The 24000-nt window shown below is 60.7% G+C and overlaps 1 protein-coding gene across 2 annotated transcripts in view; it reads right to left on the bottom strand.

Moving 5' to 3' along the window:
* Positions 1–24000, bottom strand: part of G6PD (glucose-6-phosphate dehydrogenase) — a 40011-nt gene that overhangs the window by 2140 nt on the left and 13871 nt on the right. For both annotated transcript variants that reach the window (XM_054052266.1, XM_054052267.1), the window contains exons 7-12: positions 21838–21963; positions 21651–21744; positions 19891–20077; positions 15303–15538; positions 12965–13041; positions 11110–11202 (exon numbers count right to left, since the gene is read on the bottom strand). In XM_054052266.1, the coding sequence (XP_053908241.1) occupies positions 11110–11202; positions 12965–13041; positions 15303–15538; positions 19891–20077; positions 21651–21744; positions 21838–21963 (813 nt within the window). The remainder of the gene's footprint in view (positions 1–11109; positions 11203–12964; positions 13042–15302; positions 15539–19890; positions 20078–21650; positions 21745–21837; positions 21964–24000) is intronic.

Here is a 24000-nt window from a genome sequence, read left to right as displayed (position 1 = left end):
CCATAGCGCCACCCCCCGACCCATAGCGCCACACACGGACCCATAGCGCCACACACAGACCCATAGCGCCACCCCCCGACCCATAGCGCCACACACAGACCCATAGCGGGACCCACAGACCCATAGCGACACCCACAGACCCATAGCGCCACACCCCGACCCATAGCACCACCCCCGACCCATAGCGCCACACCCCCGACCCATAGCGCCACACCCGGACCCATAGCGCCACCCACCGACCCATAGCGCCACACCCCCGACCCATAGCGCCACACCCGGACCCATAGCGCCACACCCGGACCCATAGCGCCACCCACCGACCCATAGCGCCACACCCCCGACCCATAGCGGGACCCATAGCGCCACCCCCCGACCCATAGCGCCACACACAGACCCATAGCGCCACCCCCCGACCCATAGTGGGACCCATAGCGCCACCCCCCGACCCATAGCGCCACCCATAGCGCCACCCCCCGACCCATAGTGGGACCCATAGCGCCACACACGGACCCATAGCGGGACCCACCGACCCATAGCAACACCACCCGACCCATAGCGCCACCCACCGACCCATAGCGGGACCCATAGCGCCACCCCCCGACCCATAGCGCCACCCACCGACCCATAGCGCCACCCGCTGACCCACAGCGCCAACCCCCAACCCATAGGGGGACCCATAGCGCCACACACGGACCCATAGCGGGACCCACCGACCCATAGCGGGACCCACCGACCCATAGCGGGACCCATAGCGGGACCCCCCGACCCATAGCGGGACCCATAGCGCCACCCACTGACCCATAGCGCCACACCCGACCCACAGCGCCACACACGGACCCATAGCGCCACCCACTGACCCATAGCGCCACACCCCGACCCATAGCGGGACCCATAGCGCCACACACAGACCCATAGCGCCACCCCCGACCCATAGCGCCACACCCGACCCATAGCGCCACACCCCGACCCATAGCGCCACACCCGGACCCATAGCGCCACCCCCGACCCATAGCGCCACACCCCGACCCATAGCGCCACCCCCGACCCATAGTGCCACACACCGACCCATAGCGCCACACCCCGACCCATAGCGCCACACACCGACCCATAGCGCCACCCCCGACCCATAGCGCCACCCCCCGACCCATAGCGCCACACACGGACCCATAGCGCCACACACTGACCCATAGCGCCACACCCCGACCCATAGCGCCACACACAGACCCATAGCGCCACACCCGGACCCATAGCGCCACCCCCCGACCCATAGCGCCACACACAGACCCATAGCGCCACACCCCGACCCATAGCGACACCCCCCGACCCATAGCAGGACCCATAGCGCCACACACAGACCCATAGCGGGACCCATAGCGGGACCCACCGACCCATAGCGCCACACACAGACCCATAGCGCCACACCCCGACCCATAGCGACACCCCCCGACCCATAGCAGGACCCATAGCGCCACACACAGACCCATAGCGGGACCCATAGCGCCACACACAGACCCATAGCGCCACACACAGACCCATAGCGCCACACCCCGACCCATAGCGACACCCCCCGACCCATAGCGGGACCCATAGCGCCACACACTGACCCATAGCGCCACACACAGACCCATAGCGCCACACACTGACCCATAGCGCCACAGCCTGACCCATAGCGACACCCACTGACCCATAGCGCCACACACGGACCCATAGCGGGACTGACAGACCCATAGCGCCACACCCCGACCCATAGCGCCACACCCGGACCCATAGCGCCACACACTGACCCATAGCGCCACAGCCCGACCCATAGCGACACCCACTGACCCATAGCGCCACACCCGGACCCATAGTGCCACACCCGGACCCATAGTGCCACACACGGACCCATAGCGGGACTCACAGACCCATAGCGCCACCCACAGACCCATAGCACCACCCCCCGACCCATAGCGCCTCCCATAGCACCACCCCTCGACCCATAGCGCCACCCCCCGACCCATAGCGGGACCCACCGACCCATAGCGGGACCCATAGCGGGACCCCCCGACCCATAGCGGGACCCATAGCGCCACCCACTGACCCATAGCGCCACACCCGACCCACAGCGCCACACACGGACCCATAGCGCCACCCACTGACCCATAGCGCGACCCATAGCGCCACACCCGGACCCACAGCGCCACACACGGACCAATAGCGCCACCCCCCGACCCATAGCGCCACCCATAGTGACACACCCTGACCCATAGCGCCACACCCAGACCCATAGCGCCACCCATAGCGCCACCCACCGACCCATAGCGCCACCCCCGACCCATAGCGCCACACACAGACCCATAGCGCCACACCCCGACCCATAGCGCCACACACAGACCCATAGCGCCACACCCCGACCCATAGCGCGACCCATAGCGCCACACCCCGACCCATAGCGCAACCCATAGCGCCACACCCGGACCCATAGCGGGACCCACCGACCCATAGCGGGACCCATAGCGGGACCCACCGACCCATAGCGGGACCCATAGCGCCGCCCCCCGACCCATAGCGACACCCCCTGACCCATAGCGGCACACACCGACCCATAGCGCCACACACTGACCCATAGCGCCACACACGGACCCATAGCGCCACCCCCCGACCCATAGCGCCACACACGGACCCATAGCGCCACATCCCGACCCATAGCGCCACACACGGACCCATAGCGCCACACCCCGACCCATAGCGCCACACCCGACCCATAGCGCCACACACGGACCCATAGCGCCACACCCCACCCATAGCACCACCCATAGCGACACCCCCCGACCCATAGCGCCACCCACCGACCCATAGCGGGACCCATAGCAGGACCCATAGCGCCACACCCCGACCCATAGCGACACACCCTGACCCATAGCGCCACACACGGACCCATAGCGCCACACACCGACCCATAGCGCCACACACAGACCCATAGCGCCACCCCCCGACCCATAGCGCCACACTCGGACCCATAGCGCCACACACGGACCCATAGTGCCACACACGGACCCACAGCGACACACCCTGACCCATAGCGGGACCCATAGCGACACCTCCCGACCCATAGCGCCACACACGGACCCATAGCGCCACACCCCGACCCATAGCGCCACACTCGGACCCATAGCGCCACACCCCGACCCATAGCGCCACCCATAGTGACACACCCTGACCCATAGCGGGACCCATAGCGCCACACCCCAACCCATAGCGCCACACCCTGACCCATAGTGACACACCCGACCCATAGCGGCACACACGGACCCATAGCGCCACACACGGACCCATAGCGCCACACCCTGACCCATAGCGCCACCCCCCGACCCATAGCGACACACCCTGACCCATAGCGCCACCCCCCGACCCATAGCGCCACCCCCCGACCCATAGCGACACACCCTGACCCATAGCGCCACCCCCCGACCCATAGCGCCACACACAGACCCATAGCGCCACACCCCGACCCATAGCGACACACCCTGACCCATAGCGCCACACACGGACCCATAGCGCCACACCCCGACCCATAGCGCCACACCCCGACCCATAGCGCCCCCCCCGACCCATAGCGCCACCCCCCGACCCATAGCGACACACCCTGACCCATAGCGCCACCCCCCGACCCATAGCGACACACCCTGACCCATAGCGCCACCCCCCGACCCATAGCGCCACACACAGACCCATAGCGCCACACCCCGACCCATAGCGCCACACACGGACCCATAGCGCCACCCCCCGACCCATAGTGAGACCCACGGCACAGCCCCTGCCCCATAGCGCCACCCACCGACCCATAGCGCGACCCACAGTGCAGCCCCTGCCCCATAGTGTGACCCACGGTGCAGCCTCTGCCCCATAACCACCCCTCGAGTGCCCCTCAGGCCTCAATTCCTGCCCCATAGCGCCCCCAAACCCCCCCGTCCTGCCCCACATCTGCCCCACGGCGCCCCCAAATCCCCCCAGAGCCCCTGAGAGCCCCACAGCCACCCCACGGATGCCTCACGGCTGCCCCACAGCTGCCCCACATCTGCCCCATGGCCACCCCACACTCTGCCTCACAGCTGCCCCACATCTGCCCCACGGCTGCCCCATAGCCGCCCCATAGCTGCCCCCCACCTGCCCCACAGCTGCCCCACTGCTGCCCCACACTACCCCACATCTGCCCCACAGCCACCCCACAGCTGCCCCACACTGCCCCACAGCTGCCCCACGGCCACCCCACATCTGCCCCATGGCTGCCCCACATCTGCCTCACTGCTGCCCCACAACTGCCCCACAGTTGACCCACAACTGCCCCATGGCTGCCCCACGGCCACCCCCTATCTGCCCCCCATGGCTGCCCCACAGCCGCCCCACAGCCACCCCATAGCTGCCCCACAACTGCCCCATGGCCGCCCCACATCTGCCCCACGGCCACCCCCCATCTGCCCCCCGTGGCTGCCCCACACCCGCCCCACGGCTGCCCCACATCTGCCCCACACCTGCCCCACACTCTGCCCCACATCTGCCCCACATCTGCCCCACAGCCACCCCACACTGCCCCACAGCTGCCCCACGGCCACCCCACATCTGCCCCATGGCTGCCCCACATCTGCCTCACTGCTGCCCCACAACTGCCCCACAGTTGACCCACAACTGCCCCATGGCTGCCCCACGGCCACCCCCTATCTGCCCCCCATGGCTGCCCCACAGCCGCCCCACAGCCACCCCATAGCTGCCCCACAACTGCCCCATGGCTGCCCCACAGCAGCCCCACATCTGCCCCACAACCGCCCCACATCTGCCCCACGGCCATCCCACACTCTGCCCCACACTGCCCCACACCTGCCCCACAGCTGCCCCATGGCCGCCCCCCACCTGCCCCACACTCTGCCCCACATCTGCCCCACAGCCGCCCCCCACCTGCCCCACACTCTGCCCCACACTCTGCCCCACATCTGCCCCACATCTGCCCCACATCTGCCCCATAGCCGCCCCCACCTGCCCCACACTCTGCCCCACACTCTGCCCCACATCTGCCCCATAGCCGCCCCCCACCTGCCCCACACTCTGCCCCACACTCTGCCCCACATCTGCCCCACATCTGCCCCATAGCCGCCCCCCACCTGCCCCACACTCTGCCCCACACTCTGCCCCACATCTGCCCCACATCTGCCCCATAGCCGCCCCCCACCTGCCCCACACTCTGCCCCACACTCTGCCCCACATCTGCCCCACATCTGCCCCATAGCCGCCCCCACCTGCCCCACACTCTGCCCCACACTCTGCCCCACATCTGCCCCACATCTGCCCCATAGCCGCCCCCCACCTGCCCCACACTCTGCCCCACATCTGCCCCACATCTGCCCCATAGCCGCCCCCCACCTGCCCCACACTCTGCCCCACATCTGCCCCACATCTGCCCCACAGCCGCCCCCCACCTGCCCCACACTCTGCCCCACACTCTGCCCCACATCTGCCCCACATCTGCCCCATAGCCGCCCCCACCTGCCCCACACTCTGCCCCACATCTGCCCCACATCTGCCCCATAGCCGCCCCCCACCTGCCCCACACTCTGCCCCACACTCTGCCCCACATCTGCCCCACATCTGCCCCATAGCCGCCCCCCACCTGCCCCATGGCTGCCCCACACTCTGCCCCACACTCTGCCCCACATCTGCCCCACAGCCGCCCCCCACCTGCCCCACACTCTGCCCCACACTCTGCCCCACACTCTGCCCCACATCTGCCCCATAGCCGCCCCCCACCTGCCCCACACTCTGCCCCACACTCTGCCCCACATCTGCCCCACATCTGCCCCATAGCCGCCCCCCACCTGCCCCACACTCTGCCCCACATCTGCCCCACATCTGCCCCATAGCCGCCCCCACCTGCCCCACACTCTGCCCCACACTCTGCCCCACATCTGCCCCACATCTGCCCCATAGCCGCCCCCCACCTGCCCCATGGCTGCCCCACACTCTGCCCCACACTCTGCCCCACATCTGCCCCACATCTGCCCCATAGCCGCCCCCACCTGCCCCACACTCTGCCCCACACTCTGCCCCACATCTGCCCCACATCTGCCCCATAGCCGCCCCCACCTGCCCCACACTCTGCCCCACACTCTGCCCCACATCTGCCCCACATCTGCCCCATAGCCGCCCCCCACCTGCCCCCCACCTGCCCCACACTCTGCCCCACATCTGCCCCACATCTGCCCCACAGCTGCCCCCCACCTGCCCCACACTCTGCCCCACACTCTGCCCCACATCTGCCCCACATCTGCCCCACAGCCGCCCCCCACCTGCCCCACACTCTGCCCCACACTCTGCCCCACATCTGCCCCACATCTGCCCCATAGCCGCCCCCCCACCTGCCCCACACTCTGCCCCACATCTGCCCCACATCTGCCCCATAGCCGCCCCCCACCTGCCCCACACTCTGCCCCACATCTGCCCCACATCTGCCCCACAGCCGCCCCCCACCTGCCCCACACTCTGCCCCACACTCTGCCCCACATCTGCCCCATAGCCGCCCCCACCTGCCCCACACTCTGCCCCACACTCTGCCCCACATCTGCCCCACATCTGCCCCATAGCCGCCCCCACCTGCCCCACACTCTGCCCCACATCTGCCCCACATCTGCCCCATAGCCGCCCCCCACCTGCCCCACACTCTGCCCCACACTCTGCCCCACATCTGCCCCACATCTGCCCCATAGCCGCCCCCCACCTGCCCCATGGCTGCCCCACACTCTGCCCCACATCTGCCCCACATCTGCCCCATAGCCGCCCCCACCTGCCCCACACTCTGCCCCACACTCTGCCCCACATCTGCCCCATAGCCGCCCCCCACCTGCCCCACACTCTGCCCCACACTCTGCCCCACATCTGCCCCATAGCCGCCCCCACCTGCCCCACACTCTGCCCCACACTCTGCCCCACATCTGCCCCACATCTGCCCCATAGCCGCCCCCCACCTGCCCCATGGCTGCCCCACACTCTGCCCCACACTCTGCCCCACATCTGCCCCACATCTGCCCCATAGCCGCCCCCACCTGCCCCACACTCTGCCCCACACTCTGCCCCACATCTGCCCCACATCTGCCCCATAGCCGCCCCCCACCTGCCCCACACTCTGCCCCACATCTGCCCCACATCTGCCCCATAGCCGCCCCCCACCTGCCCCACACTCTGCCCCACATCTGCCCCACATCTGCCCCACAGCCGCCCCCCACCTGCCCCACACTCTGCCCCACACTCTGCCCCACATCTGCCCCACATCTGCCCCATAGCCGCCCCCACCTGCCCCACACTCTGCCCCACATCTGCCCCACATCTGCCCCATAGCCGCCCCCCACCTGCCCCACACTCTGCCCCACACTCTGCCCCACATCTGCCCCACATCTGCCCCATAGCCGCCCCCCACCTGCCCCATGGCTGCCCCACACTCTGCCCCACACTCTGCCCCACATCTGCCCCACAGCCGCCCCCCACCTGCCCCACACTCTGCCCCACACTCTGCCCCACATCTGCCCCATAGCCGCCCCCCACCTGCCCCATGGCTGCCCCACACTCTGCCCCACACTCTGCCCCACATCTGCCCCACATCTGCCCCATAGCCGCCCCCACCTGCCCCACACTCTGCCCCACACTCTGCCCCACATCTGCCCCACATCTGCCCCATAGCCGCCCCCCACCTGCCCCATGGCTGCCCCACACTCTGCCCCACACTCTGCCCCACATCTGCCCCACAGCCGCCCCCCACCTGCCCCACACTCTGCCCCACACTCTGCCCCACACTCTGCCCCACATCTGCCCCATAGCCGCCCCCCACCTGCCCCACACTCTGCCCCACACTCTGCCCCACATCTGCCCCATAGCCGCCCCCCACCTGCCCCACACTCTGCCCCACACTCTGCCCCACATCTGCCCCACATCTGCCCCATAGCCGCCCCCACCTGCCCCACACTCTGCCCCACACTCTGCCCCACATCTGCCCCACATCTGCCCCATAGCCGCCCCCACCTGCCCCACACTCTGCCCCACACTCTGCCCCACATCTGCCCCACATCTGCCCCATAGCCGCCCCCCACCTGCCCCACACTCTGCCCCACATCTGCCCCACATCTGCCCCATAGCCGCCCCCCACCTGCCCCACACTCTGCCCCACATCTGCCCCACATCTGCCCCACAGCCGCCCCCCACCTGCCCCACACTCTGCCCCACACTCTGCCCCACATCTGCCCCACATCTGCCCCACAGCCGCCCCCCACCTGCCCCACACTCTGCCCCACATCTGCCCCACATCTGCCCCACAGCCGCCCCCCACCTGCCCCACACTCTGCCCCACATCTGCCCCACATCTGCCCCACAGCCGCCCCCCACCTGCCCCACACTCTGCCCCACACTCTGCCCCACATCTGCCCCACATCTGCCCCATAGCCGCCCCCACCTGCCCCACACTCTGCCCCACATCTGCCCCACATCTGCCCCATAGCCGCCCCCCACCTGCCCCACACTCTGCCCCACACTCTGCCCCACATCTGCCCCACATCTGCCCCATAGCCGCCCCCCACCTGCCCCACACTCTGCCCCACATCTGCCCCACATCTGCCCCATAGCCGCCCCCCACCTGCCCCATGGCTGCCCCACACTCTGCCCCACACTCTGCCCCACATCTGCCCCACATCTGCCCCATAGCCGCCCCCACCTGCCCCACACTCTGCCCCACACTCTGCCCCACATCTGCCCCACATCTGCCCCATAGCCGCCCCCACCTGCCCCACACTCTGCCCCACACTCTGCCCCACATCTGCCCCACATCTGCCCCATAGCCGCCCCCCACCTGCCCCCCACCTGCCCCACACTCTGCCCCACATCTGCCCCACATCTGCCCCACAGCCGCCCCCCACCTGCCCCACACTCTGCCCCACACTCTGCCCCACATCTGCCCCACATCTGCCCCACAGCCGCCCCCCACCTGCCCCACACTCTGCCCCACACTCTGCCCCACATCTGCCCCACATCTGCCCCACAGCTGCCCCCCACTCTGCCCCACACTCTGCCCCACATCTGCCCCACATCTGCCCCACAGCCGCCCCCCACCTGCCCCACACTCTGCCCCACACTCTGCCCCACATCTGCCCCACATCTGCCCCATAGCCGCCCCCACCTGCCCCACACTCTGCCCCACACTCTGCCCCACATCTGCCCCACATCTGCCCCACATCTGCCCCATAGCCGCCCCCCACCTGCCCCACACTCTGCCCCACATCTGCCCCACATCTGCCCCATAGCCGCCCCCCACCTGCCCCACACTCTGCCCCACATCTGCCCCACATCTGCCCCACAGCCGCCCCCCACCTGCCCCACACTCTGCCCCACACTCTGCCCCACATCTGCCCCACATCTGCCCCACAGCCGCCCCCCACCTGCCCCACACTCTGCCCCACACTCTGCCCCACATCTGCCCCACATCTGCCCCATAGCCGCCCCCCACCTGCCCCACACTCTGCCCCACATCTGCCCCACATCTGCCCCATAGCCGCCCCCCACCTGCCCCACACTCTGCCCCACATCTGCCCCACATCTGCCCCACAGCCGCCCCCCACCTGCCCCACACTCTGCCCCACACTCTGCCCCACATCTGCCCCACATCTGCCCCATAGCCGCCCCCACCTGCCCCACACTCTGCCCCACACTCTGCCCCACATCTGCCCCACATCTGCCCCATAGCCGCCCCCACCTGCCCCACACTCTGCCCCACATCTGCCCCACATCTGCCCCATAGCCGCCCCCCACCTGCCCCACACTCTGCCCCACACTCTGCCCCACATCTGCCCCACATCTGCCCCATAGCCGCCCCCCACCTGCCCCATGGCTGCCCCACACTCTGCCCCACACTCTGCCCCACATCTGCCCCACAGCCGCCCCCCACCTGCCCCACACTCTGCCCCACACTCTGCCCCACATCTGCCCCATAGCCGCCCCCCACCTGCCCCACACTCTGCCCCACACTCTGCCCCACATCTGCCCCATAGCCGCCCCCACCTGCCCCACACTCTGCCCCACACTCTGCCCCACATCTGCCCCACATCTGCCCCATAGCCGCCCCCCACCTGCCCCATGGCTGCCCCACACTCTGCCCCACACTCTGCCCCACATCTGCCCCATAGCCGCCCCCCACCTGCCCCACACTCTGCCCCACACTCTGCCCCATAGCCGCCCCATAGCTGCCCCATAGCCGCCCCCCACCTGCCCCACACTCTGCCCCACACTCTGCCCCACATCTGCCCCACATCTGCCCCACAGCCGCCCCCCACCTGCCCCACACTCTGCCCCACACTCTGCCCCACATCTGCCCCACAGCCGCCCCCCACCTGCCCCACACTCTGCCCCACACTCTGCCCCACATCTGCCCCATAGCTGCCCCCCACCTGCCCCATGGCTGCCCCACACTCTGCCCCACACTCTGCCCCACATCTGCCCCATAGCCGCCCCCCACCTGCCCCACACTCTGCCCCACACTCTGCCCCATAGCTGCCCCATAGCTGCCCCATAGCCGCCCCCCACCTGCCCCACACTCTGCCCCACACTCTGCCCCACATCTGCCCCACATCTGCCCCATAGCCGCCCCCCACCTGCCCCACACTCTGCCCCACACTCTGCCCCACATCTGCCCCACATCTGCCCCATAGCCGCCCCCCACCTGCCCCACACTCTGCCCCACACTCTGCCCCACACTCTGCCCCACACTCTGCCCCACATCTGCCCCACATCTGCCCCATAGCCGCCCCCACCTGCCCCACACTCTGCCCCACACTCTGCCCCACACTCTGCCCCACATCTGCCCCCCAGCCGCCCCCCACCTGCCCCATGGCTGCCCCACACTCTGCCCCACATCTGCCCCACATCTGCCCCATAGCCGCCCCCCACCTGCCCCACACTCTGCCCCACACTCTGCCCCACATCTGCCCCACATCTGCCCCATAGCCGCCCCCCACCTGCCCCACACTCTGCCCCACACTCTGCCCCACACTCTGCCCCACACTCTGCCCCACATCTGCCCCACATCTGCCCCACAGCCGCCCCCACCTGCCGTGCCGGTAGGGGATGGGGCGGTGGCGCCGCTCCTCGATGCGGTGCAGGAGAGGGGTGAAGATGCGCCACGCCTCGCGGAGCTCATCGCTGCGCCCCAAAAACCGACCCCAACGGTCACCCCAAAACCCCCCCGGGAACCCCAAACCCCCCCGGGAACCCCAACATCCACCCCGGGAACCCCCAAACCACCCCTTGAACCCTAAAATCCACCCCGGGAACCCCAACAGCCACCCCGGAACCCCAAAACCCCCCCGGGAACCCCAAAACCCCCCCGGGAACACCAAAACACCACTGGGAACCCCAACAGCCACCCGGGAACCCCAACAGCCACCCCGGAACCCCAAAACCCCCCCGGGAACCCCAACAGCCACCCCTGAACCCCAACAGTCACCCCTGAACCCCAAAACCACCCCTGAACCCCAACAGCCACCCAGGGAACCCCAACAGCCACCCCTGAACCCCAAAACACCCCCAGGAACCCCCAAAGCCCCCTGGGAACCCCCAAAATCCACCCCGGGAACACCAAAATCCACCCCTGAACCCCAACATCCACCCCTGAACCCCAAAACCACCCGGGAACACCAACAGCCACCCCTGGGAACCCCAAAACCCCCCTGGGAACCCCAAAACACCCCCGGGAACCCCAAAATCCTCCCAGGAACACCAAAACCCCCCGGGAACCCCAAAACCCCCCCCGGGAACCCCAAACCCCCCCCGGGAACCCCAAAATCCACCCCTTGAACCCCAAAATCCACCCAGGAACCCCAAAATCTTCCCGGGAACCCCAAAATCCACCCCTTGAACCCCAAAATCCACCCGGGAACCCCAAAACCTCCCTGTGAACCCCAAAACACCCCCCGGGAACCCCAACATCCACCCAGGGAACCCCAAAACACCCCCGGGAACCCCAAAACCCCCCCAGGAACCCCAAAACCCCCCCAGGAGCCCCAAAATCCACCCCTGAGCCCCCAAATCTCCTCCTTTAAACCCAAAATCCCCCTCTTGAACCCCCAAATCCTCCCGGGAACCCCAAAACCCCCCCGGGAACACCAAAATCCCCCCCTGAACCCCCAAATCTCCTCCTTTAAACCCAAAATCCCCCCCTTGAACCCCCCAAACCCCCCATGAACCCCCAAAAAAAACCCGGGAACCCCAAAATCCACCCCTTGAACCTCAAAATCCACCCTTTGAACTCCAAAATCCTCCCTGTGAACCCCAACCCCCCCCGGGAACCCCAAAACACCCCCGGGAACCCCAAAATCCTCCCTGGGAACCCCAAACCCCCCCGGGAACCCCAAAATCCTCCCAGGAACCCCAAAACCCCCCCGGGAACACCAAAATCCTCCCAGGAACCCCAAAACCCCCCCGGGAACACCAAAATCCCCCCTTGAACCCCCAAATCTCCTCCTTTAAATCCCCAAATCCCCCCTTGAACCCCAAAATCCCCCCTTTGAACCCCCAAATCCACCCCTTGAACCCCCCAAAATCCCCTTTTGAACCCCCAAATCCCCCTTTGAACCCCCAAATCCTCCCTTGAACCCCCAAATCTCCTCTCTGAACCCCCAAATCCCCCCTTGAACCCCCCCAAAATCCCCCTTTGAACCCCCAAATCCCCCTTTGAACCCCAAAATCACCACCTTGAACCCCAAATCCCCTCCCTGAACCCCCAAATCTCCTCCTTTAAACCCAAAATCTCCCCCTTGAACCCCCCCAAAATCCCCTTTGAACCTCAAAATCACCCCCAGAACCCCAAAATCCCCTCCCTGAACCCCCAAATCCCCACATTGATCACCCAAACTCCCCCCTCGAACCCCAAAATCCCCTCCTTGAACCCCCAAATCCCCCCAACCTTCGCACAAAGTGCATTTGGTTCCCGCAGAAGACGTCGAGGATGAGGCGCTCGTAGGCGTCCGGCAGCTTCACGTCCTGGGGGGGGACACGGATTTGGGGGGCCCCGGGGCTTGGGGGGGGGTCCAAAGGTTTTGGGGACCCCCCTGTACATAGGGCTTGGGGGGACGGTTGGGGGCCTGGGGGGGTTCGAGCGTTCCATATTTGGTGTCTCCACCCCAATTTTGGGGGGTCCTCACCCATTTTTAGGGGCCCTTCTTCAGTTTTGGGGTCCCCCCACCCCCATTTCTTGGCCTCCACCACCATTTTTGGTGCCTTCACCTCCATTTTTGGGGTTCCTCACCCCATTTTTGGGGTCCCCCCACCCCCATTTCTTGGCCTCCACCACCATTTTTGGTGCCTTCACCTCCATTTTTGGGGTTCCTCACCCCATTTTTGAGGTCCCCATCCCCATTTTTGGGGTCCCCACACCCATTTTTGGGTTCCTCACCCCATTTTTGGGGTCCCCACACCCATTTCTTGGATCTCCACCACCATTTTTGGTGTCTTCATCTCCATTTCTTGGGTTCCTCACCCCATTTCTGGTGTCTCCATCACCATTTTTGGGGTCCTTTCCTCACTTTTGGTGTCTCCACCCCCATTTTATGGGGTTCCTCACCCCATTTTGGGGTCCCCACCCCCATTTCTTGGCTCTTCATCACCATTTTTGGTGTCTCCACCTCCATTTTTTGGGGTCCCCACTCCCATTTTTGAGGTCCTTTCCACAGTTTTGGTGTCTCCACCCCCATTTTTGGGGTTCCCCACTCCCATTTTTGGGGTCCTTTCCTCAATTTTGGTGTCTCCACCCCCATTTTATGGGGTTCCTCACCCCATTTTGGTGTCCCCACCCCCATTTCTTGGCTCTCCACCACCATTTTTGGTGTCTCCACCCCCATTTTTTGGGGTTCCTCACCCCATTTTGGGGTCCCCACCCCCATTTCTTGGATCTCCACCACCATTTTTGGTGTCTCCACCCCCATTTTTTGGGTTCCTCACCCCATTTCTGGTGTCCCCATCCCCATTTTTGGGGTCCCCACACCCATTTTTGGGTTCCTCACCCCATTTTTGGGGTCCCCACACCCATTTCTTGGCTCTCCACCACCATTTTTGGTGCCTCCACCTCCATTTCTTGGGTTCCTCACTCCCATTTCTGGTGTCCCCACCCCCATTTTTTGGGGTTCCCCCCCCATTTTTGGTGTCCCCACCCCCATTTCTTGGCTCTCCACCACCATTTTTGGGGTCTCCACCCCCATTTTATGGGGTTCCTCACCCCATTTTGGGGTCCCCACCCCCATTTCTTGGCTCTTCATCACCATTTTTGGTGTCTCCACCTCCATTTTTTGGGGTCCCCACTCCCATTTTTGAGGTCCTTTCCACAGTTTTGGTGTCTCCACCCCCATTTTTGGGGTTCCCCACTCCCATTTTTGGGGTCCTTTCCTCAATTTTGGTGTCTCCACCCCCATTTTATGGGGTTCCTCACCCCATTTTGGTGTCCCCACCCCCATTTCTTGGCTCTCCACCACCATTTTTGGTGTCTCCACCCCCATTTTTTGGGGTTCCTCACCCCATTTTGGGGTCCCCACCCCCATTTCTTGGATCTCCACCACCATTTTTGGTGTCTCCACCCCCATTTTTTGGGTTCCTCACCCCATTTCTGGTGTCCCCATCCCCATTTTTGGGGTCCCCACACCCATTTTTGGGTTCCTCACCCCATTTTTGGGGTCCCCACACCCATTTCTTGGCTCTCCACCACCATTTTTGGTGCCTCCACCTCCATTTCTTGGGTTCCTCACTCCCATTTCTGGTGTCCCCACCCCCATTTTTTGGGGTTCCCCCCCCATTTTTGGTGTCCCCACCCCCATTTCTTGGCTCTCCACCACCATTTTTGGGGTCTCCACCCCCGTTTTTTGGGTCCCCACTCCCATTTTTGGGGTCCTTTCCTCACTTTTGGTGTCTCCACCTCCATTTTTTTGGGTTCCTCACCCCATTTCTGGTGTCCTCACCCCCATTTCTTGGCTCTCCACCACCATTTTTGGTGCCTCCACCTCCATTTCTTGGGTTCCTCACCCCATTTCTGGTGTCCTCACCCCCATTTCTTGGCTCTCCACCACCATTTTTGGTGCCTCCACCCCCGTTTTTGGGTTCCTCACCCCATTTCTGGTGTCCCCACCCCCATTTCTTGGCTCTCCACCACCATTTTTGGTGCCTCCACCTCCATTTCTTGGGTTCCTCACCCCATTTCTGCTCTCCCCCCCCCCCATTTCTGGGGTCCCCACTCCATTTTTGGGGTCCCCCCCCACCTTGTAGCGGTTGCCGTAGGTGAGGTCGAGCTCGGACTCTTCGGGGTTGAAGAACATTCCGGGTTTCTTGGTCATCAGTTTGGTGTAGACGGCCTCGTCGGGTTGGACGCGCACCACCAACTCATTGCGTTTGCACTGACGGTCAAAGATGTCCCCCGGGACCTCCCGGAACTGCAGCCGCACCTCCGCTTTGCGCTCGTTAAGGGCCTTCCCACAACGCAGAACGAAGGGCACACCTGGAACCACCACCACCACCACCACCGCCACCATCAGCGTCATCAAAACCACCATCGTCATCATCAAAATCATCATTATCATCATCAAAACCACCATCGTCATCGTTATCAAAGTCATCGTTATCATCAATGTCATCAAAACCACCACCATTGTCATCAAAACCGTCATCGTCATCAAAGTCATCGTTATCAAAGTCATCGTTATCATCATTATCAAAGTCATCAAAGTCATCGTTATCAGCGTTATCAAAGTCATTGTTATCATCAATGTCATCAAAACCACCATCGTTATCAAAGTCATCAAAGTCATTGTTATCATCATCAAAACCACCATCGTCGTTGTTATCAAAGTCATCGTTATCACCAACATCATCAAAACCACCATCGTCGTTATCAAAGTCATCGTTGTCATCAATGTCATCAAAACCACCATCGTTATCAAAGTCATCAAAGTCATCGTTATCATCAACGTCATCAAAACCACCGTCATCGTTATCAAAGTCACCAAAGTCATCGTTATCATCATCAAAACCACCATCGTCATCGTCATCAAAGTCATCAAAGTCATCGTTATCAGCGTTATCAAAGTCATCGTTATCATCAACGTCATCAAAACCACCATCGTCATCGTCATCAAAGTCATCGTTATCAAAGTCATCGTTATCATCATCATCAAAACCACCATCGTCATCATTATCAAAGTCATCAAAGTCATCGTTATCAGCGTTATCAAAGTCATTGTTATCATCAATGTCATCAAAACCACCATCGTTATCAAAGTCATCAAAGTCATTGTTATCATCATCATCAAAACCACCATCGTCATCGTTATCAAAGTCATCGTTATCAGCAATGTCATCAAAACCACCACCATTGTCATCAAAACCACCACCATCATCATCAAAGTCATCAAAGTCATCGTTATTGTCATCAAAACCACCATCGTCATCGTTATCAGTGTCATCAAAGTCGTTATCACCAACGTCATCAAAACCACCATCGTCGTCATCATCAAAGTCATCAAAGTCATCGTTATCAAAATCATTGTTATCACCATTGTCATCAAAACCACCATCGTCATCATCAAAGTCATCATTATCATCGTTATCAAAGTCATCGTTATCACCAACGTCATCAAAACCACCATCGTCGTCACCAAAGTCATCAAAGTCATCGTTGTCATCATCGTCATCAAAACCACCACCATTGTCATCATCAAAGTCATCGTTATCAGCGTTATCAAAGTCATCGTTATCACCAACGTCATCAAAACCACCATCGTCGTCACCATCAAAGTCATCAAAGTCATCGTTATCATCATCGTCATCAAAACCACCATCGTCATCATCAGAGTCATCGTTATCATCGTTATCAAAGTCGTTATCACCAACATCATGAAAACCACCGTCATCATCAAAGTCATCGTTATCAGCGTTATCAAAGTCATCGTTATCATCAATGTCATCAAAACCACCATTGTTATCAAAGTCATCAAAGTCATCGTTATCATCATCATCAAAACCACCATCGTCGTTATCAAAGTCATCGTTATCAGCATTATCAAAGTCATCGTTATCACCAATGTCATCAAAACCACCACCATTGTCGTCACCATCAAAGTCATCAAAGTCATCGTTATCAAAGTCATCATTATCATCATCGAAAGCACCATCGTCATCGTTATCAAAGTCATCGTTATCAGTGTTATCAAAGTCATCGTTATCATCAATGTCATCAAAACCACCATCGTCATCATTATCATCAACGTCATCGTTGTCGGCGTTGGGGTGGTCGTCCTTCATGTGACCTTCATGGTCCCCATCACCATCATCACCATCTTCATGGTCACCATCATCTCCTTCATGGTCACTATCACCATCTTCATGGTCACCATCATCACGATCACCATCTTCATGGCCACCATCGTCACCTTCATGGTCACCATCACCATCATCATCATCTTCATGATCTCCACCACCATCTTCATGGTCCCCATCATCATCTTCATGGTCACCATCACCACCTTCATGGTTCCCATCACCATCATCACCACCTTCATGGTCACCACCACCATCTTCATGGTCACCATTGTCACCTACATGGTCACCATCACCACTTTCATGGTCACCATCTCCATGATCATCATGTTCATGGTCACCACCATCATCTTCATGGTCCCCATCATCATGATCACCATCTTCTGGGTCACCATCATCACCTTCATGGTCACCATCACCATCTTTATGACCACCATCATCTCCTTCATGGTCCCCATCACCATCTTCATGGTCACCATCTCCATGATCATCATCTTCATGGTCACCACCACCATTTTCATGGTCACCATCATCACCTTCATCGTCTCCACCATCACGATCACCATCTTCATGGTCACCATCACCATCTTCATGGTCAACACCATCATCTTCGTGGTCACCACCACCATCTTCATGGTCACCATCACCATCATCACCACCTTCATGGTCACCACCACCACCTTCATGGTCACCATTGTCACCTTCACGGTCACCATCACCATTTTCATGGTCACCATCATCATGATCACCATCTTCATGGTCACCACCATCACCTTCATGGTCACCATCACCATCTTCATGGTCAACACCATCATCTTCATGATCTCCACCACCATCTTCATGGTCACCATCACAATCTTCATGGTCACCATCACCATCATCACCACCTTCATGGTCACCACCACCATCTTCATGGTCACCATTGTCACCTTCATGGTCACCATCACCATTTTCATGGTCACCATCACCATCTTCGTGGTCACCATCTCCATGATCATCATCTTCATGGTCACCACCACCATCTTAATGGTCACTACCATCATCTTCATGGTCACCATCATCACCTTCATGGTCACCATCACCACGATCACCATCTTCGTGACCACCATCATCTCCTTCATGGTCACCATCACCATCTTCATGGTCCCCATCACCATCATCACCACCTTCATGGTCACCACCACCATCTTCATGGTCACCATCATCATCTTCGTGGTCCCCATCACCATCATCACCACCTTCATGGTCACCACCACCACCTTCATGGCCACCATTGTCACCTTCATGGTCACCATCACCATTTTCATGGTCCCCATCTCCATGACCACCATCTTTGTGGTCACCACCATCATCTTCATGGTCCCCATCATCATGATCACCATCTTCTGGGCCATCATCACCACCTTCATGGTCACCATCACCACCATCTTCATGGTCACCACCATCTTCATGGTCACCATCATCTCCTTCATGGTCACCACCACCATTTTCATGTTCACCATCACCATGATCACCATCTTCATGGTCACCATCATCACCTTCATGGTCACCATCACCATCTTCGTGGTCACCATCATCATCTTAATGGTCACCACCATCATGATCATCATCTTCATGATCTCCACCACCATCTTCATGGTCACCCCCATCATCTTCATGGTCCCCATCATCATGATCACCATCTTCATGGTCACCATCACCATCTTCATGGTCAACACCATCATCTTCGTGGTCACCATCATCACCTTCATGGTCACCATCACCATCATCACCATCTTCATGGCCACCATCATCACCTTCATGGTCCCCATCATCATGATCACCATCTTCATGGTCCCCATCATCATGATCACCATCTTCATGGTCACCATCATCTCCTTCATGGTCACCATCACCATCTTCATGGTCACCATCTCCATAATCACCATCTTCATGGTCACCACCATCATCTTCATGGTCCCCATCATCATGATCACCATCTTCTGGGCCACCACCACCATCTTCATGGTCACCATCACCATCTTCATGGTCACCATCACCATCTTCATGGTCACCATCTCCATAATCACCATCTTCATGGTCACCATCATCTCCTTCATGGTCACCATCACCATCTTCATGGTCACCATCTCCATAATCACCATCTTTGTGGTCACCATCACCATCTTCATGGTCACCTTCACCATCTTCATGGTCACCATCACCATCATCACCATCTTCATGGTCACCATCATCTCCTTCGTGGTCACCATCACCACCTTCATGACCACCATCACCATGATCACCATCTTTGTGGTCACCATCACCATCTTCATGGTCACCATCATCTCCTTCATGGTCACCATCACCATGATCATCATCTTCATGGTCACCATCGTCATCTTCATGATCAACATCTTCATCTTTATGGTGACCACCATCACTTTCATGGTCACCACCACCACTTCATGGTCCCCATCACCATTTTCATGGTCCCCACCACCACCTCCTCAGCGGTGGTCACCCGTGTCCCCCTCCCCCTCCCCCCCCACTCACCGTCCCAGCGCTCGTTGGCCACTCTCAAGATGGCGGCGGCGAAGGTGGCGGTGGTGGAGCCGGAGGGCACCGTTGGGTCATCCAAATAACCCTTCTGGGCCTCGGGGGGACCCGCGGGGTCCCCCTCGTACTGCCCCAGGACCACATCCTCCATCTCCACCGGACTGATGCACTTCAGGACCTTCACCTGCGGAGATCAGCGCGGACGTGGCTACGGGGGACCACCACCGAGAGGGTGGAGATGGTTATGGGGGACCACCACGGAGAGGGTGGAGATGATGGGGGACCACCACGGAGAGGGTGGAGATGGTGGGGGACCACCACGGAGAGGGTGGAGATGATGGGGGACCACCACCGAGAGGGTGGAGATGGTGGGGGACCACCACGGAGAGGGTGGAGATGATGGGGGACCACCACCGAGAGGGTGGAGATGATGGGGGACCACCACGGAGAGGGTGGAGATGATGGGGGACCACCACGGAGAAGGTGGAGATGATGGGGGACCACCATGGAGAGGGTGGAGATGATGGGGGACCACCACGGAGAAGGTGGAGATGATGGGGGACCACCATGGAGAGGGTGGAGATGATGGGGGACCACCACGGAGAGGGTGGAGATGATGGGGGACCACCACGGAGAGGGTGGAGATGATGGGGGACCACCACCGAGAGGGTGGAGATGATGGGGGACCACCACGGAGAAGGTGGAGATGATGGGGGACCACCACGGAGAGGGTGGAGATGATGGGGGACCACCATGGAGAAGGTGGAGATGATGGGGGACCACCACCGAGAGGGTGGAGATGGTGGGGGACCACCATGGAGAGGGTGGAGATGATGGGGGACCACCAGGGAGAGGGTGGAGATGATGGGGAACCACCATGGAGAAGGTGGAGATGATGGGGGACCACCACCGAGAGCGTGGAGATGATGGGGGACCACCATGGAGAAGGTGGAGATGATGGGGGACCTCCACGGAGAGGGTGGAGATGATGGGGGACCACCACCGAGAGGGTGGAGATGATGGGGGACCACCACCGAGAGGGTGGAGATGATGGGGGACCACCACGGAGAGGGTGGAGATGATGGGGAACCACCATGGAGAGGGTGGAGATGATGGGGGACCACCATGGAGAAGGTGGAGATGATGGGGGACCACCAGGGAGAGGGTGGAGATGATGGGGGACCACCACCGAGAGGGTGGAGATGGTGGGGAACCACCAGGGAGAGGGTGGAGATGGTGGGGGACCACCAGGGAGAGGGTGGAGGTGATGGGGGACCACTATGGAGAAAGTGGAGATGATGGGGGACCACCACGGAGAAGGTGGAGATGATGGGGGACCACCAGGGAGAGGGTGGAGATGGTGGGGGACCACCATGGAGAGGGTGGAGATGATGGGGGACCACCACGGAGAGGGTGGAGGAGATGATAGGGATGTGGTTATGGAGGACCACCACAGAGAAGGTGGAGATGATGGGGACGTGGTTATGGGGGACCACCATGGAGAAGGTGGAGCTGATGGGGATGTGGTTATGGGGGACCACCATGGAGAAGGTGGAGCTGATGGGGATGTGGTTATGGGGGACCACCACGGAGAAGGTGGAGATGATGGGGACGTGGTTATGGGGGACCACCATGGAGAAGGTGGAGATGGTTATGGGGGACCACCATGGAGAAGGTGGAGATGGTTATGGAGACCACCACGGAGAAGATGGTGGTGGCCGTGGCCGCCCCCCCGCGAGGCCCAACCCCCCCCTGACCTTCTCATCCCTGACGTCGTCGGGGTCGGTGGACGCCGGCTTCTCCATGGCCACCAAACAGAGCATCTGCAGGAGATGGTTCTGCATCACATCCCTGAGGAGCAAAGGGGGCGCCCGGTGGGATCGAGGACCTCCTCGGCCGCTCGCGGAGAGGACCTCTTGGAGGTCCCCTCCAGGTTGTCCTCACCTGATGATCCCAAAGTCATCGAAGTATCCGCCACGACCTTCGGTGCCGAAGGGTTCCTTGAAGGTCACCACCACACAGGCGACGTTGTCGCGGTTCCAGATGGGCCCAAAGATCCGATTGCCAAACCTGGGCCGGGGGAGGACACCGCCGTGGTGGCATCTCCAGAGCTTCTGGAGCTCCACAATGGACACCAGGAGATGGTGGTGGCATCTCCAGAGCTTCTGGAGCTCCAGAATGGACACGAGGAGATGGTGGTGGCATCTCCAGAGCTTCTGGAGCTCCAGAATGGACACCAGGAGATGGTGGTGGCATCTCCAGAGCTTCTGGAGCTCCACAATGGACACCAGGAGATGGTGGTGGCATCTCCAGAGCTTCTGGAGCTCCACAATGGACACGAGGAGATGGTGGTGGCATCTCCAGAGCTTCTGGAGCTCCAGAATGGACACGAGGAGATGGTGGTGGCATCTCCAGAGCTTCTGGGTACACCAGAATGGACACGAGGAGATGGTGGTGGCATCTCCAGAGCTTCTGGGTACACCACAATGGACACCAGGAGATGGTGGTGGCATCTCCAGAGCTTCTGGATACACCACAATGGACACCAGGAGATGGTGGTGGCATCTCCAGAGCTTCTGGAACTCCACAATGGACACGAGGAGATGGTGGTGGCATCTCCAGAGCTTCTGGAGCTCCACAATGGACACCAGGAGATGGTGGTGGCATCTCCAGAGCTTCTGGAGCTCCAGAATGGACACCAGGAGATGGTGGTGGCATCTCCAGAGCTTCTGGAGCTCCACAATGGACATGAGGAGATGGTGGTGGCATCTCCAGAGCTTCTGGAGCTCCAGAATGGACACGAGGAGATGGTGGTGGCATCTCCGGAGCTTCTGGAGCTCCACAAAGGACACGAGGAGATGGTGGTGGCATCTCCAGAGCTTCTGGAGCTCCACAATGGACACGAGGAGATGGTGGTGGCATCTCCAGAGCTTCTGGAGCTCCAGAATGGACACGAGGAGATGGTGGTGGCATCTCCAGAGCTTCTGGAGCTCCACAATGGACACCAGGAGATGGTGGTGGCATCTCCAGAGCTTCTGGAGCTCCAGAATGGACACGAGGAGATGGTGGTGGCATCTCCAGAGCTTCTGGAGCTCCAGAATGGACACCAGGAGATGGTGGTGGCATCTCCAGAGCTTCTGGAGCTCCACAATGGACACGAGGAGATGGTGGTGGCATCTCCAGAGCTTCTGGAGCTCCACAATGGACACGAGGAGATGGTGGTGGCATCTCCGGAGCTTCTGGGTACACCAGAATGGACACGAGGAGATGGTGGTGGCATCTCCAGAGCTTCTGGAGCTCCACAATGGACACGAGGAGATGGTGGTGGCATCTCCAGAGCTTCTGGAGCTCCAGAATGGACACGAGGAGATGGTGGTGGCATCTCCAGAGCTTCTGGAGCTCCAGAATGGACACGAGGAGATGGTGGTGGCATCTCCAGAGCTTCTGGAGCTCCAGAATGGACACGAGGAGATGGTGGTGGCATCTCCACAGCTTCTGGATACACCACAATGGACACGAGGAGATGGTGGTGGCATCTCCAGAGCTTCTGGAGCTCCACAATGGACACGAGGAGATGGTGGTGGCATCTCCAGAGCTTCTGGAGACACCACAATGGACACGAGGAGATGGTGGTGGCATCTCCAGAGCTTCTGGAGCTCCAGAATGGACACGAGGAGATGGTGGTGGCATCTCCAGAGCTTCTGGAGCTCCAGAATGGACACGAGGAGATGGTGGTGGCATCTCCAGAGCTTCTGGGTACACCAGAATGGACACGAGGAGATGGTGGTGGCATCTCCAGAGCTTCTGGGTACACCACAATGGACACGAGGAGATGGTGGTGGCATCTCCGGAGCTTCTGGAGCTCCACAAAGGACACGAGGAGATGGTGGTGGCATCTCCAGAGCTTCTGGAGCTCCAGAATGGACACGAGGAGATGGTGGTGGCATCTCCAGAGCTTCTGGAGCTCCAGAATGGACACGAGGAGATGGTGGTGGCATCTCCAGAGCTTCTGGAGCTCCAGAATGGACACCAGGAGATGGTGGTGGCATCTCCAGAGCTTCTGGGTACACCACAATGGACACGAGGAGATGGTGGTGGCATCTCCAG

The sequence above is a fragment of the Cuculus canorus genome, chromosome 32 (assembly GCF_017976375.1).
Source record: "Cuculus canorus isolate bCucCan1 chromosome 32, bCucCan1.pri, whole genome shotgun sequence".
Lineage (NCBI taxonomy): Eukaryota > Metazoa > Chordata > Aves > Cuculiformes > Cuculidae > Cuculus > Cuculus canorus.
This window is presented reverse-complemented; position numbering and strand designations above follow the sequence as displayed.